This window comes from Oryzias latipes, chromosome 13 (genome assembly GCF_053564925.1).
Source record: "Oryzias latipes strain Hd-rR chromosome 13, Olatipes_Hd-rR_3.1".
Taxonomy (NCBI): Eukaryota; Metazoa; Chordata; class Actinopteri; order Beloniformes; family Adrianichthyidae; genus Oryzias; species Oryzias latipes.
Genome location: NC_136249.1, coordinates 15,537,588 through 15,554,847, shown reverse-complemented (window position 1 = coordinate 15,554,847; position 17,260 = coordinate 15,537,588). Strand labels below are relative to the sequence as shown.

General features: G+C 41.2%; 1 protein-coding gene across 1 annotated transcript in view; it reads left to right on the top strand.

Moving 5' to 3' along the window:
- Positions 1-1,317: 1,317 nt before the first annotated feature.
- Positions 1,318-17,260, top strand: part of gucy1a2 (guanylate cyclase 1, soluble, alpha 2) — a 41,482-nt gene continuing 25,539 nt past the window's right edge. The window contains 4 exon segments of the mRNA NM_001104688.1: positions 1,318-1,921; positions 12,943-13,004; positions 13,507-13,631; positions 14,966-15,858. Coding sequence (NP_001098158.1) covers positions 1,586-1,921; positions 12,943-13,004; positions 13,507-13,631; positions 14,966-15,858 — 1,416 coding nt within the window. The 5' untranslated portion in view covers positions 1,318-1,585.

Here is a 17,260-nt window from a genome sequence, read left to right as displayed (position 1 = left end):
ACCCAAGGTATAGGCTGTGCAAAGAGGCGCCTGAAACAATCCAGCATATAACTGCAGGGTGTAAGATGCTGGCAGGGAAAGCATACATGGAGTATGCTGAAATAATATACAGGAACATGTGTGCAGAATATGAACTGGAAACCCCAAGGTCAAAATTGGAAACACCTCCGAAGGTGGTAGAGAATGAGAGCGCAAAGATCCTGTGGGACTTCCAGATCCAGACTGATAGGATGGTAATGGCGAACCAACCAGACATTGCAGTGGTGGATAAAGAACAGAGGAAAGCCGTTGTGGTGGATGTGGCAGTGCCAAGCGATGGGAACATCAGGAAGAAGGAACATGAGAAACTGGAGAAATACCAGGGACTCAGAGAAGAACTGGAGAAAGCCTGGAAAGTGAAGGTGACAGTGGTGCCTGTGGTAATTAGAGCACTCGGGGCAGTAACCCCCAAGCTGGAGGAGTGGCTACAACAGATACCTGGAAAGACCTCAGACCTCTCAGTCCAGAAAAGCGCAGTGCTAGGAACAGCTAAGATACTGCGCAGGGCCTCTAGCTCCTCTTCCCCCCTTTGACTCATATTTAATAGGCTCAAACTCATCAGTTTAAAGAATTTCTGCATTTAATTCAACATCCACTCATAAAACACATGATTGTCTGGAACATGTTTTTTTTTATCGTATTTGTCCGAAATGTAAACAAACAGAAAACAAACAAACAAAGAAACGTGGGTTATTTTTTGTATTTGAATGTGTCCTCGCACCGCACTAAAACACGGGTTGACGCTTCTCCTGCGCGCGCGCGCAGACTCCGAGCGCTTTGCCGAGCGTTGCTGCTGGCTGACCGCGCGCTCTCCCCTCGTTTTTCAGGCTCGCGCGCCGCTGCAGCTGCCGTGTCCGAATCTCAGTCCACGCGGGAAGGAGACGACAGGTGAGGGACGGTGGATGATGAGACGAGCGTTGATCCTCAGGCTGGAAGGAGCCCGTTGAGGTGGAGGAGAAGGAGGAAGGTGGTGGATGATGTGGCTGCGGCTATCATGGGGGAAGAAGGCACATTCTTCTGGAAAGGAGCCCTAAGGAAGGAGGAGGAGAACCGCAGCATGGGAGCATGACGCGCTCCTCCGTGAAGGAAGCGTCTCCCTGAAGCTCAGCGCCTCCTCTGCTCTGAGGAGCTCCGCGTTCACCTGAAGGACAGTCTGTGAACGGAGGTCTGCGGACTCACTTGCGGGTAAAAGGGGGACTGATTTTTGGAGGACCTGCCCCCTCACCCCCCTCTTGCCCCCCCCTTACATAAAGGTTTGCGTGCCGTTAGTGCCCCCCTCTGCATCGCTGAGTCCACAAGCAGAGGCTCTTCGCACCCGGAGATCAAAGCGGCTGGATTTGGACGCAATCTGCGCGCGCGGACAGGCCTCACCCCCCCCCCCCCAGCTCTGTCTGATGCCTCCCCGGCGCACAGGTGGACATGGTGGTACGGAGCCCGCTGTAGCATTGCCATCCTCCTCCTCCTCACCACTGCCGCTGTCATCATCCCCATCATCATCATCACCATCATCACCACCACCCTCCTCCTCCTCCTGTTCAGCACCACAATGTCTTCTTCGTCACGCAAGATCTCCTCCGAGTCATTCAGTAGCTCGGTGGGTTCGGACTGCGGGCTGGAGAGCCCCGGTGGGGACGGAGGGGGTGGCGGTCCGGAGCTGGCGGAGGAGAACCGGGGCTGCCCCTTCTCCTCCCTGCCGTCCTCCCAAAGAGCGCTCCTCTGGAACGGACGCAGCTCCGCAGAGAGGTCCGCGTGCGCGGCCGGCGAGGAGCAGCAGCAGCAGCAGCAGCAGGGACCCTTCATACCCCACAAGAGGGTGACCAGGAGGAGAAGGGTGAACCTGGACTCTCTGGGGGAGAGCCTGAAGAGACTGACCTCTCCCACGGTAAGCGGCACGCATGCAGAGAGTTGGACCCTCCAACCTCCTGACATGTCAGCATTGTTAAACATTTAACATTCTGCAATCTTTTAGTGAGAAGCACGAACTTTGGAAAAAACACATAAGCCACTCCACATCAGATTGATTCTTTCAAATGCCAGACGAGTCCTTTCCGACATCCACATGATGAGCTCTCACAAACAGCCTGAATCATCTGTCAGATTATATAATTTTGTTGTTGTGAGGAAGAGATCTGTGTCAGCCCGCATGAGGAGAGGAAGGATCGGTGTCCACAGTACTTCTACAGCTGGTTAGAAGCAGGTATCAGAGCCGCACTCGGATTATTGTCTGTTTCCATTAGTGTGTCAACCAAAAATGCCCTCTGAGGGGGAAATATTATCTTTACATTCATGGTTTATTCCAGAGGTGATAAATTGGAGCACTGGAGTCTGCAACCCCTGCTGACCAAACAGAATCTGAGGAAACGTAGTATGAATAAATGCGTTTTAATGCACTATGTTACTACATATATCATTTCCGTTTGTAGAGAAGTTGATCCTACCTGCTATTGTTCTTCTGTTTAGATGTCCTGGTACAGATTTCATCTAAATTTGAGGAAAACTTTCGTTGGATTGATAGACCTTTTTTTTCCTCATCATGTTTTTGTAGACGTCTTTAAAGAGCCACTCTGATAAAATATTGTGTTTTTAACATATTCTTGTGGCATTTTTCTGATGACGAAGGACATATACAAAGACAGTTTATCTTACGATTCCATTTCTGAGTATTTCTTTATTCAAATCAATGTGAATCAGGAGTTAACAAAGAACGCCATTTGAAAAAAAATCCCATTTGTGACAGAAGATACGGCAGGCAGGTCACAAGCTCTCTGCATCCACTTGCAGACGACTAGATCTATGTGCGTCTTTGTTTTCTTCGTCTGAGCTGGTATCTGACTCTAAACTGTATGACTGGATAACTACAATATTGCTCGGCATTTTTATTACAGCGGTAAAGTTAGTTTTGTAAGCTAGCAGTAGAGCGTGAAAACAGATGGCGATGGGAAGTGGGGGTGGGGTTGCTCCACACCAACAGTCCTGTCTTCAACTCTGTGGTGAATTTCCAATGAACTCCTGCCACTGCAGAAATTATGTCATAGAAAATGACAGATTTTTGGATTTTGGCAAAAAAAAAAAAAAGTCAGTCATAATTAAAAGACCACTGGGAACACTTTTCAATAGATTGAAAGATCGGAGTGCAACTTTATACAGATTAGTCGTTTAATGGACATAAATGCACATTGAGACCAACATTGTGCACAAGTTTATTGCAAAACAACTTTTATTCTGAAAGCCATGGCTCTGTGAATATTATATCATCATTTGAAAGGAAAAACGCTATGATTCACTTTGTTTCAAGGGCATAAAATGACAAAAAGTTGTTTGGCAAGTTACCAGAGATGCAGGATTTTGGATTTTTGTTGTATTAAAAGACATCTGATGGCACTGATATGTGATGTTTAGACATTTTATTATATCATGGAAAGATCTAAGACCAAATGAAAACAAGTATAAAAACAGCAACTCAAAATTTCATGTCAGCATCAGCAAAAAGCAAATAAACACCAAACAAAATAAGAAGGCAGTTCAGCCTCAAATATGAGGTTCTGTTTGTGCCAAAAAAACGGAACACTATATGAATAAATGAAATTAATTCCTGAGCTGGCAGTCGTGCAGAGGTAGTACTGTGGTCGACCTCTCAGCGGAGGATTGTAGCTTTGGTTCCCGCCTTGCTCTGCTATGGGTCAGGGTTTCCTTGGGTAAGTCACTGATCCCCACATTGCTCCTGGTAGTTGTAGGTTGGCCATCAGTGTGTGAGTGTTTGTTTGAATGGACCTGTTCATTACAAAGCCCCTGAAGATCAAAGCAGACACTTCAGTATCTTAGAATTTTACCGTTTAACAATCCGATCTGTCAAACGGCTGAAGTCATTCCTGGTTTTGCAGGTTGACATAATATTGTGTCGAAATGCACCACCCATGTGTCCACCAACCTGCAAATCAAAAACAGGCTCCTAAAAGCAGCAAATTTCAGCTCAAATCAAAATGTATGATTTAACCCCCCCCCCCATAAATAAAAACAAAATAGAACACTGAAAGCAGATCTGTTTTTGGGTGAAAAAAAAAAAAAAAAATCAGACTTAACATGGGGTTCAGTGAGAAATCGCTCTGCCTCCAGTGTTCTAGGAACTGCAGCATATAGTTCCTTTCTTTGAGAATAGAAGGTGGGGAGGTTGGGTAAAAACAGTAAAAGAGGTGCATAAACTGACACTCACCATGGCTGACATGTTGTAGTTAGTTGCAGATCTAGTGATGTGCTAACGGTTACCATGGCAGCCACCATGTTGATGCGTGTTATTGGCTGAAACTAAGTTATATCAGATGTGTCATGACTAGAACGCGGGGCAGACCCAGATGCTGAAACAGCATTCATACTGGTCAAACAGCGTTCATACTGGTCTCCAAGAGAAAAAAAAAATTGTATTAATAAAGAGCTAGTTTAGGCTTTTTTTCTTCAGTTGGTCCTATGCTCAACTCCTATAATAGATCAGTGCAACCAATTTTATTTTTCATTTCTCATGTTTTAATTTTCTAGATAATGAAATTAAACAGCTCAATTAAACAATGGCTATGGAAAGGAACAGATTTCAGCTCCAATTATCAATAAAAAAATAAACAAGTTTAGCAATATTTCTATAACAAACCTGTTCTGGTTCTCTGTTCACAAGAATGTAAATCAAATTTATTAATTGATTTTTCTTATAGCAATGCGGTGTGTTTCCTCCTCCAGCTTTTTCATGTCTCTTCCTCCACATGTGAGCCAGAAAACCTGGGTGTGCTTCACCCAGGCTCAGCTGAGGATGTAGTTCCATATGTGCTGGCACAGATGCTGATGGAGCTTACAGATGCAGTTCTGACTCTCTGGGGGGGTGTCTTCACCCTCACCACACTGACCCAGAAGCAGTGGTGCACAGAGTCATGCCGATGCTCACACATGGACAGTTCTGCAGGAGAAGAAGGATTAATTGGCCCTTCTCTTCTTAGTTACCCCCTGGAAGGGGATCGTGAGTCTTGTGACTTCTGCTGACTGAAATGCCACAAAAATAGAAAACAGAAAACTTGAGGTTTTTGTTCCCTAATGGTGTGTATTTATATTGGATATTATTGTTGTGTTTATGTTTTCTGAGTGAATTTATTAATTTACTGCACTTCTGTTAGAGGCCTGCAAATGCAGGATTTGGGATGAGTAACTAAATTGGAAGTTATGATGGTTGACTTTAACCCTTGTGCTATCACTTTAACATTGGGAGCTGGGTCATCTAGACCCACTAGACAGTGCGCTGAACCTTTTTTCTTCAATGATTTGTGATCTTCACTGGTGTCCATGGATTACATGAAATCTTTCCACCTTTATCCACCTTTGTCATGGTAGGGAGAACACGTCAATGCAAGGGTGGGGTCATCTAAGGTAGTACAAGGGTTACATGGGGTTTAATTCCAGCAGTTAGTTTGCAGCTCAGCAAACATCACTAAGATAAACATATTCAGTAAAAACAGTTTCAAAAAATAAAGTACAGAGTTACCAAGCTGTAAAAAAATATTATAAAACCCCAGAACCCCCAGATTGCTCGATGGTTAGTCATCAAATGGGAGTTTTTGCTATTGATTTGGCCGTTGTACAGTGCAGTCTTTCAACATGGTGTCATCATGGGGGGTAGTTGTGGGGTGATGGCGTTGTTTTGAAAAATGTAAATGTGTGTATCAGATGCACAGGAGTTTAATCTTGTTAGTAGTTCATAAAATCTTTCGACTAAGCTCATAAGCAATTACTGCAGGCAATCCTCCAGAGAAGCTGTGGTGGGTGAGCGTGCACGAGCGAATGCTGATGGCGGCCACTGTTTCATCTTTTTTCATCACCACAGCGATGGCCAGATATGCTGTTAGCCTCTACAAAAGCATCACAGCAGAACGTACGATGGGGTTCCGTCTGCATTTTCGAACATCTTCTCACTTTACCAAACTTTTGATGCAGACATCTAAAAGCATTAGCTGACCTAAAAACCTACTTTACTGTTTTAAAGTTACTTTTTATTTTATTTTTTACATGGTTTCCTAATTTCCATGGAAGCCTGATGGGGTTGGAGCTGAAATTCAGAGGAAAAAAGTGTCTTATAGGAATTAAAAAAACATAAATGCAAAGTAGTGATTTGATAGAATAAACAAATATCATTATTTTTGGTCATGGCTTAATCACTGACACTCTAATCCTATTATCTTACAAATTGAGCACATTTTCTCAGATTTTTCTACATTTGGCAGCTATAACTATATTATGGGTTGTCTGTATTATGTTTTTTTTCTGTTTGATTTTTTTTTACCCTTCATTGTCTGTTCATGCTTGCAGCTGTGCTCATGGGAAAACCACTGTTTTCTTGTCAAGTTGACAACTTTTTTTCTGATATATTTGGACTTTTTTTATTTGGGTTCAGTGATGCACAACTGTAATGCTGGGGGAAGTGAATTGTGTTTTAATAGAACAAAAAACATTTATTTTAAACAGCCTGTAGGATTTGAGACTAGAAGCTACTGAGGTGTGTGATGCCAGATTGACTTGACTTAAGCAGCAAGCAGACTAAGCTGTCATTTTTCTAAATGAAAATGAAAGTCGAATTTGCAGCTAATTTTAAATACGGTATGTACTTTCATTCATCCATTTCCTCCTGCAACAGCAGTCAAAAACCATTTGCCTTTCCAGCAGAAACATACCTGTCTGAGACCAGGGGGGTATTCCAGAAAGCATGTTTAAACTAGCCTGACTTTAAGCCTGAACTCTGGCTGAAATCCGCCTGAACTTGCTTACTCTGGGTATGTCGGTTCCAAAGGCCGGATATGAGTTAGCGTAATTACGCTCGACTTGGTAACCTTGGGTTAATGCTCGTGCACAGCAGGTACATAAAGACATTCTCAATGGATCGCCGATTTCCGTAGTCACCATGGAAACGCGTGGAGAAAAAAAGAAAGCGATATACTTCAGTGAGACGGAGCCTGAGATTAATGACGGCGTATGAAGATTATACGTCCATCAAAAAAGTAATACGGCTGCATCATCAAAAGAAAGAGTTTCTGCTTGTAGTAGAAGAACAGACAAAGTAAACGCACGAGTTTCTGATCTTGTTTCCATTTTCATGTGACGCATGTATATATATAACTTATCCAATTTTGCCAACTTAAATGAATTACTTCAATTGGTAACAAGTAATTGAGTTAAATTTATTCAACCTAATTTCTTACGTCTATAAAACTCAATAGTTGTTACTACAGCTCAAATTTACACATTTATTTAACTAAATGTCATATTACTCCAATTCAAGTAATCTTTTTCTCCATCGTAATGAATTATAATTCTTGAACTGTCATATGTCTAAGTTTGAGCCGGCAGATCCTCATTTTTATAACAAAAGGACAAAACAGCGAGTGCTTAGTGTGTTCATTGATTTAGGAATTTGCCAACATTGTCGATATGCTTTTTGACTGTAGGGGTTCTATATAAACTCATCATCCTCTCCCTCTCTCTCCCTCATGGTGCAGAGACTTGAGCAAAGTAGGACAAAGTAACTCGGCAAAACACAGTAAAACAGCTAAACAACTAAACACATTTGGTCAAAAGCCCACACTTAAACCCAAATCCGTCCAGACAGGCAGACGGAATGGTATCCCACAATCCCTTGCGGTGCTGATCTAACAGCAGCACCAAAGTTACACCTACTTAATTGAATTAATTTGAATGAAAGCAAAATAACTGTCTGAAAACTACGTGTTATTTTTGAACTGACTTAACAAAAAAAAGATTTTTAATTATCTTAACTGAAGAAAATAATTAAGTTAGATCAAAGTAAAAAAGTTTATTTTTCCAACATCCATATGTGGTCTTATCACCCTCTCACAGTGGAAAAAGTATTATCTGAGCTTCTTCATCCACTAAATCATCTTCAAATGGACACGCCATGCTGCTTCACCTCTCTGTAAATAAACTAACCTTCAACTAAACCTGACTAACCTTCAACTAAACCTGCTCCGGACCAGGTCATGTTCAGAGCATGAGTTGCCATGGCAACTTGACCTACCCTGAAACATACCTGTATTTCTGGAACCGAAAGCTGAGGTTATCAACTTCCTTAGCCTCAAACTTACCGTGGGAGCTAGCATAACCTGCTTTCTGGAATACCCCCCAGCTCTATATTTATAATTAGGATCAAGGATGACATAGCAACATCCACAAATTATTCAACATGCCACATGCCTGCAGTGGATCATTTAACAAGTTTTGGGCTCAATTTGACGTTTTTTTAATTATCTAGATATTATGTAATATTACAGTACATCTGTTCTGATAAGACTGCTCCTGATCCAAAAATGCCCCCATGGATTGGTGATGGAACTGAACAAGATGAGAAAAGAGAAAGGACGCTAAGCAACAGTTTTCTGCTGTAAAAAGGTTGACCATGTTGTAAAATACATGGTGTAGATGAGAATTCAGGGATCAGATCGCATTTTATGGACAAAAGGGGATGCAAATAGATTATTCTCAGTCTACCTTTCTACCTTGTTCAGTGGGAGTTCTCCCAGGCTCAATATTGGGGCCTCTCCTTTTTGTCATGTATGTAAATGATTTGCCAACCATATTTCACCTGTAAAAACACAGGGATATGCAGATGACACAGTTCTTTACGTTCAAGCAAAAACAAGGGATTCTATCTAGAGTCATGGTGCCAGGGGTGGACTGGCTGCGAAAGAATTTCTTCACCACAAACAAACAAACAAACAAACAAACAAACAAACAAACACAGTCTGCATGTTTTTCTCCTGATAGGCAGCAGGCAGTAAACAGCCAGCTATCTTGGTGAACAATTACAATTTAAATATCTCTTTGACACTAAATGTAACTTTTAAAGATCATCTTGAAAAAGTTTCCAGAATCTAAAATATTCTTTCTGATAAGGTATGTTTGCTGACCCGGATGGTCCCAGTGAAGTTCAAAAGAGCTAGATGGAAAATACAGGAAAATAGAGCAAATTCCTCCTGCTTTATGACTTGCTCTCATTTATTGCCCCATGCTGGGGTTCTTTCTCGTCTAGTGATGCATTTTCTATGGAAGAGCTGGAGTTCTCCAGCTGTGCTGAAGCACCATTACCCCCACTGCTAGGACCACAGGCCACACTGGTTTGTGTTAACAGAAACCCTGGGAAAGGAGCTGAAATAAAAATATGGTAAACAGGGATGTGGATGTGAGAGACAGGAACATCTACGGTGGAGAAAAGCTGCAGAAGGGAAGGAAATGATGCACACAGATGAAACAGACCCAGATTGTTTCTTTACAGAAGAGTCAAACCAAAGATATTTCACTGAAGGATGTAAAACATCTTTATTGCTTTTCCTGAGTACTTGTGTTTCATCTGTTTTCACAGTTATTGCAAAAACAAGTTAAAAAGCGCTTTGACTCCAGTTTTCTTAGATGTTGCTATCCCAATCCTGCGTGTTTTTGCGACTCAGGAGCTTCATGCACAGCAGAGGATGCACAGCTGCGTTGCAGCAGACTAATAGTGATGCATGTGATCAGTGTGTTTGCACATGTGGCTGACAGGCCTTTTGCCACTGCCTTTGGTCCTTTTGTGGAGTCTTGTGAGCACACACCCCATGTTCTGTGATAAATGAAAAGCTGCTTTAAGGATGCACAGATGCATTTGTGAAGCAGCATATTCGCATCACCCGAGAAATAATCTGAGGATTTACAGATTATTTAAAGAGGAAACTTTGATAAATAGCTTTGGTGTTTTTAATTTACGGGTGTAATTTCTTTTTATCTCACGGATTATGTTAATAATTTATTGAGCACCAAGAGCATTATGCTACGAAATTACTTGGCAGAAAATTTGCTGTGCTAAAAATTTGCTGTGCTAAAAATGCTGTGCTAAAGACCTCTCGCTATTGCTGTCGACTTATTGATTTATTTATTCAATATTTACGGTAACAAGGAAAGTCCCAATGACATCCACTGATCTCTTTTTTAAGGAAGTTCTGACCGAGAGGCATGACAACACAACCTGCGACGTTTTTTACAATTAAAACAATAAGAAAGATTCAAAACAGCAACATGTTAATGATTTTATTTTCAGAATAGTATCAAACTGAGACAACGTTGTGACATGTGGTAGTTGAATTGGGCTTCGCAGAGAATTGCAGTCCGTAGCTTCCCGATACTAAAAAGCCATTCTTCCCTTCTATGTCCTGACTCCAGGGACACAGTTAATGTCTGGGGTAATCAGGTCCATCAGGCCTCCTCTGATCCTCTGAAGACCCACACTCAAATAAGAAGGGAGCAGCTGCAATGAGTCCCTTGTACAGTATAAAAATCTGTACCAGTGTGTGAGCCGACGACCCTCCAAAACCGGCCAAAGGGATGAGTTTGTGGACCACAGTTTGTTATAAAAGGCCAAGAGACATGAAAAAGTGAATCCAACATGCGCAGTGCCTGGACTGAGGCATGTGTGTGTAAAATATCCCCATAATCCATCAGAGGAAGAAGCAACAATGTTTCAGCAACAGGTCTCTTCCTTACATGGAAAAGAAAAACAAAACTTGTTTCTGAAATAGAAACTCAACTTCAGACAAAGCTGTTTTATAACAAAATCAACATGAGGCTTTAAAGACGACTCATCCAATAATATTTCCAAATATTATTAAACTTAAAAACCAAGGCATCAGGAACAACAATAGGGGCGCTGTTCTTCTGCTTGTCTTTACAGTTTCAAAAGAATAGACAATCATGTCGTCAGCATAGAAATGACAGCTTGCTTTACTCATTTTCTGCCTCACATAATTTAAAGAAATTGTAAACATGACAGTCTTTTCTAAAATTGTTGTTTGCAGTACTTTACTTTATTTACTTGACATTAGTCGTGTTGTTTCAATATGACCTCCATTCACAGAAAGTGGTAGATCCAGATTGGCATTTGAATGAACGCGCTCTGGCTGTTTCATGGCTTTTCTCAGAACTCATCAGGGTTTACAAGTGTCTCCTTGTGGTTTTCTCTGTCAGATTTGTGTCCAGCAGGGATGGAGGTCACAGCGTAACCCTTCCAGCTGGCACAGCGTGCTGCCGTCACAGCCGCTCATTTCAGCCCCATCACAGATAATCGCTCTGGACCCGCCCACTTAAGCTTAGGTTGTCAACAGTGTAAAACACGCCAGCTGCACACACAGACAAACAAGGCGTGTGCATTTTATGTTCAGATGGAAATCTTAATCTATTTTTTAATAGGGATATTTCCTCTAATCTAAATAAGGAAAGACTATATCATATTCACACTCCTTTCTTCCATTTAGTGTGTTAAATTCATCTCTCATGAGGGAATATTTTTATTTCATTGCCTGTTTTTCTTAAAACATGTAAGAAGTGTGATCTTTAAAACAAAAGGACATGGATATTTGAATTTACTGAGATTCATTCAAGTATCCCCCTTAAACAGCTAAACACATGGACTCTTACCTCCTTTTTTAGCCCATGTGGTTTCTTAGACTGTCCCAAGCTTGCATCTCCCAACAAAAACTCCAATTCTTGTTTGTTCTGCTGCGATGTGGGTCTGGATGTCCTCAGACATATGCCGTCTTTGCACAGGTGGAGAGCAGCAGCTGTCCCACTTTCATCTGAGATGCAGGAACCTGCGTTAGTCATGATTATTTGCTCCAACACGCTCAATAAGACAGCCAAACATAACAGTGGGAGATTTCATTTTCAAAGCTAATATTTGGAGTTTCATATGTCATGTATTCAGAAATTATGTGATGTTAATTTTTTGAATCTGTTTTTGTCTTGAAACAGGACCAAAATCACACAATTTGGTCAGAAATTCAAAATTATTTATGTTATTATCAACAAATTATGGCAATTTTAATGTTTTCCATGTGTATTTAAATCTTAACCCTTTAACTGGCTGCTCAACCAAACTGTAGAGCTCATCCAGAAAAGACTTTATAAAAAAAACATTGATAGTGTTTTACTACACCAAAGCAACAAGGAGCAGAAAAACATCTTAAATGGATTTAGTCTTGGATGGAAGTGTGTTGTCTTCAAACAAACAAACAAACAAACAAACAAACAAACAAACAAACAAACAAACAAACAAACAAACAAAAAAAGGTTCTTTTCGTTCTGATTTTTTGTGTTTGCCCTGTAATTTTTGTGGAAGTGTAAAGAACAACACAGACCTGCGTTCTTGTGACGAGCACATAAACAAAATGGACGCGGATCATGTCTGTGACACACATTGTGGCTTTTTGCGGCTTCAATTCCATGATATATTTTATATGATTTAAAAAGAAATTCTAAATAGAAAAATAGGTGGAATTAGCAGTTGAATATTCAACTTTATATGCATCTATGTATCTAATTTCTTCTGCCGTCCCCTGGCAAGTTAAAGCGCTCTGATCAATAAATCAGTTCTGCTACAGTATATCTCCATCTAAATAAGCAGAGGCCAACGAACCAAACCTCCAAAGCTGTGTTTGATTCCCCTTTAAGGATCTGTTCAATCAAATGTTCCAGAACATTTTGAAAATGTATTTTTAAAAAACACTCTGTGTCTATTACTAATGCCATAAAAAATACATTCTTGATTTGGTGGGTTGTTAAAGAGTTAAACCATATTTATCTTAAAATGTAAATAAACCCTGTAGCTCAGGTGGAAAACCTTCTCTGTTCACCTGCAGGATGAGTATAATCGCTGTTGAAAGGTTCCAGTTGGCTTTTAATTAGAATGAATGAGTTTAGTGTTAAAAAAGCTGAAGAAGGTGGACACTTTTAAATTTTCCTTTTAGACGAGGCATTAAAAAGTTTGAATCAATAAAATCTTTGAATGTTCAAAGCAAAGTAAAGTGTTTCTTAATTGTGCCTTTTTCCTTCCTCTTTCAGACCCAGACTGTTCAGGAAGCTCTACAGCGAACCCTACAGTTCTACAGGAAACAGGAAATCAGGTTCTGTCTGCTTCTTTTTCCTCCTTTTTCTTCCTGGTTTCTCCTCTCACACGTCTTCACACCAACCCTTCGCCTGCTCTTCGTTTTCCTTGGTGCTTTTCACCTGTCTGTCACACATCACGCACCTGTTCAGCCTCTGTGAGCGCACACTTGTCATTCTCCACATGCAAACTGTGTTGCATACTGATGCAAAGCTGCTGCGGTGGAGGACATCTACCTCACTTTTTGTCCTCTTGAGAACAACGTGTACACTTATCAAAGTGAAAAAATATAAATTTAATCTCAGCAATAAAAAAAAGAAGTTTTTTTTTACGTCTTAGTTTGTTACTTTCAGCAAATTATTAATTAAAGTACGTGTGTGTGTGTGAGGTTATGCTCTTCTCTGCAGTCCTCTGTGTTGATTTCATGGAAAAAAGCCTTTCAGTGTGTTCGGTGTGCTCGCTCCAGATGCCGTTTAAGTGGATTATTCTTGGACGACTTTATGAGTTCATGTTTTTGACAGGTGTCAGGAGGTAAAAAGTGCAGAGCGCCGAAGAGAACGGACGGAGGAGAAATGCCCATTCCTGGAAAGTTCTGGTTCAGAAGAAGATGTCCTGCAAATCCTTCAGTACATGGCAACCATACTTGGTAAGTACAGGAAGACAAAGTACATGGACTACATCGCACTGTTTTGGCTTGGATTAAAACACAATGAATGAAAGATAGTGCAGAGTTTCATCTTTGAGAAACTCACTAAAAATAATATAAATTTTATTATAAACCTCCTGCAACAGCAAAGCAGATAGAATTTTTGGTCATCAATCAATCTTCATTTGTAAAGTACGTTTCATACTTGGTAATACAAAGTGCTGTACACAAAAATTAATAGTATTAAAAAAGCAAATTAAAAGTGGAAAAGGCAGGATAATTCCAAATTACTGCAAACATTGTTTCAAAGTTTAATCTGTCACTGATATTTAAGATTCAAATGTATCCAATCTCCTATCTGAATTACAATGGTTATTTTTATCTCATTTTTTAGTTGTAAATAAAAATGAATTTATTTAAACTCCTGAAACTGTGAAATCTTGTATTTATTAAAAACTATTTATTTATTTAAGTGATATAAAATCTTTATTAGTCAACAAATGTATTGAATACGTTTAGAAAAACCCTCCTTTAAATCAACTTTTGTCTGGTATACAGCTCAACCCGATCCATCTGCATCTTCATCTGCATTCTGCTGCTCCTTACGTTGTCTCAAAAGTCCAAATGTCTCACTGAAAATGTTTCTGATTGTCAAACATTTTCTTAGAGAAGCTGCAGAAAGTTACGCAAACTTCACCTGGAAACTAACAAATGTAGGACTTAAGCAGATCTCCTAGTCTGTTCTTCATACTTGCAGCAAATCTCCACAGAGATCTTCTCCAGCTAGAACAACGTGAACATCTTCCACTGAGACTCACAAAGAGCAATAACAGTTTCACCTAATGATTCTTTATTTATTGTGAATATTATGCGCCTTCAGGCAGGTCCCTGCCTTGCTTGTGGTCATATTTAGAACAAATGTAAATTAAACATTTCATGTAAGCCTTTAATCTGAATTTATGCCATAATTTATTGGTGTGCTTGTAACATGGTAGTTACACAACATCATTAAAATTCATTATTTTATTTTTAGGTTGAACGCTGACTTCCTGTAATAAATTTGTTTGAATTAAGATCTTATGCATCGAAACATATGAATAATAGAATATAAATATAATTACAGAGTAGAATACTGTTATGTTCATTTAATATTCATTGGGAACTCATGTTAACAGTCTGGTGTTGCAGGTGTATCTCCTGTACGATTCAGATTCATCTGCTCCATCCTTTTGTGTGTGTTTTTGTCGTCTTTCTGTGTGATTTTGTAGGAATCTGTTTGGTGCTGATGTTGGTATTTTGCCCCCCCCCCCCCCCCCCCCCCCCCTCTTTGACAGGAGTGCCGTTTTGTGAACTGCGAGAACATTTTGGTGAAGAGTTCTTTGGTCTCTGCTTCGAAGAAAATGAGCGAGTTCTTCGAGCCGTGGGCGGCAACCTTCAGGATTTCTTCAATGGATTTGACGCCATTTTAGAGCACATTCGCACCTCCACGGGGCGCCGCGCTTCATCGGAGAGCCCCTCCTTCCAGTGTAAGGATCCACGGGAGGAGGAGAAGGGGAAGAGAAAACTGGACAAGGTTGGAAACCATGGGAAGGTGTTACTTCTGCACTGTTTCAACCCTGCTCCCGTGGTTGGATTAGTCATGCCAGGCTTGATCAGAGCTGTTGCCAGGCGGATCTTTCATTCAGAGGTTGAGGTGGAAGAGGTGCCACCTCTAACCCCTCTTTTACCCAATGAAGACACAGCGCACACTGGGTTCGATTCTACGACCCCCACGCCCACGGCGTCCCCCACCGCTTCGCCGTCCTCTTCCCCATCCCCTCCCTCCCTGTTTCCAACCTCCATCCCCACAGTTTGCCTTTCCTTCCAAATCCAGGAGGTATGCCCATCCTCCCTGTCGTCCTGTCCTAGTTCCTCCTCCGTCAGCATAAAGCGCCCCCCTCCTTCGCTCTCCACCAACCCAAGTGACCTGCGAATCGGCCTGGCCACGTTTTGCCGTGCTTTCCCGTTTCACCTCGTCCTGGGGCCTCACATGGAGCTGCTGCAGCTGGGAGAAGGACTGAGGAGGCAGGCGCGCATTGAACCTCACCGCAGCTTCTCCTTTAGGGACTGCTTTGAGATCGTGTCACCCAAGATGGAGCCCTCCTTCCAAGGGATCCTCCTCAGACTTGCATCCCCCTTTACCATCCGGACCAGGCCTGACAGCACGCAGGCCGGCACCAAAGAAAAGGTAGAGCTGTCACACTCTTTTTACCATCCTGGTTTACCTTGATGTCTAACTCATTGTTTTGAAGGCTTTGAGGGTTTGTGTTTTCAAAGTGTTGCTACAAAAATCTTTGAAGAGGTGAAGATTATTGTTGCAGCTACAAAATCTTCCTAACACCAACTTTACATCAACAAAAGGTTTCACAGATGAAGGTCTGCAGGACTTTGAACCCCGCCAGAGGTCAAGTGTAGAAATTCATGTTTTCTACTAGTTTTATTTACTTTTTCAGGAAACTTGAATCTAATTCAAGGTCAACTGCAAAAGTCTTTAAAAAAAAACAATGGAACAGAAGAACAACGGTCTCTGTCTGCAGGGTTTGGGTAATCCTGGTCTGTGGAGGGTCATAGACAGGAGCGGCTGCACCTTAAGGGGAGCGCAGTTGTGACTTGCAGTTTCCTTGAGGCTCGTATGGCCACCTCAAAGGACGTCATGAAAACTGAATGTACCAAAGGTAGAAATGGAGATATGGTGGCCTGAATGTTCAAAATAAGCAAACAAATGTTGGTTGTATGCACTGGAACTGTAGGAATACAGTAGCTTGATTTAAAAAGTTGACCATGCACTTTGCATGCCCATGTGGGCAAATTAAAAGCCTATTGCTGCAAAAAGAAACTTCAGAAATGAATTTTTGAAAAACATTTTTGTCTTTGTTGCTTCTTATTGAAAAGGTTTAAGACTTAAGGTTGTGGTGAGGTGATGTCAAATCTTACTGCTGATTTTTTAAACGGAAAAAGAAAATGTTTTATTGCCTAAATGCAGGAGGGTACGGTTAAAGTTGAGCTTTCATTTCATGGAAAATATCCAAAAAGGTAAATATCAAATCTGTTTTTGTTTCATTGGGATTAAACAGTTGTAGTTTTACTCAGAATACCGTACTCTCTTTTATCACATCCTTTTGCCTGCCAAGCCACCGTTTGGACAGGAGTGATCGTAATGTTTGGCTGATAGTTTTTTTAGAAAAAAGAATGAGAAAACCCATTAGCTCGTCTGAGGTTACAATCATGTTGATGTTCTTTCTCCTCTGTGTCTTTAATCCTGGGAGGTTTTCCACAGGAGGAATGAGGCTTGACTCTAAAGTTCTAAGCATTTTCCCGATTGGAAGATTTCCACAGGATTTGGGTGACAGCAGCAAACACTGTGATGCTAAACAGAGCCGACAGCGGAGCTGGATCACTGCTCTGACTCAGTCTGTTTGAGGCTTAAAGTTGCACTGAATATTTTGAAACCTAATATAGCAGAAGACTGCTACTTATGTCAACATATTGAACAGTAGTGATGTTTTAGCATCGTGTGCAGCTTTCTCAGAAGCTGGATGGGTTTGAAGTTCTTCCTCACGACACACGTTTGCTGCAAACGAGATTATTTC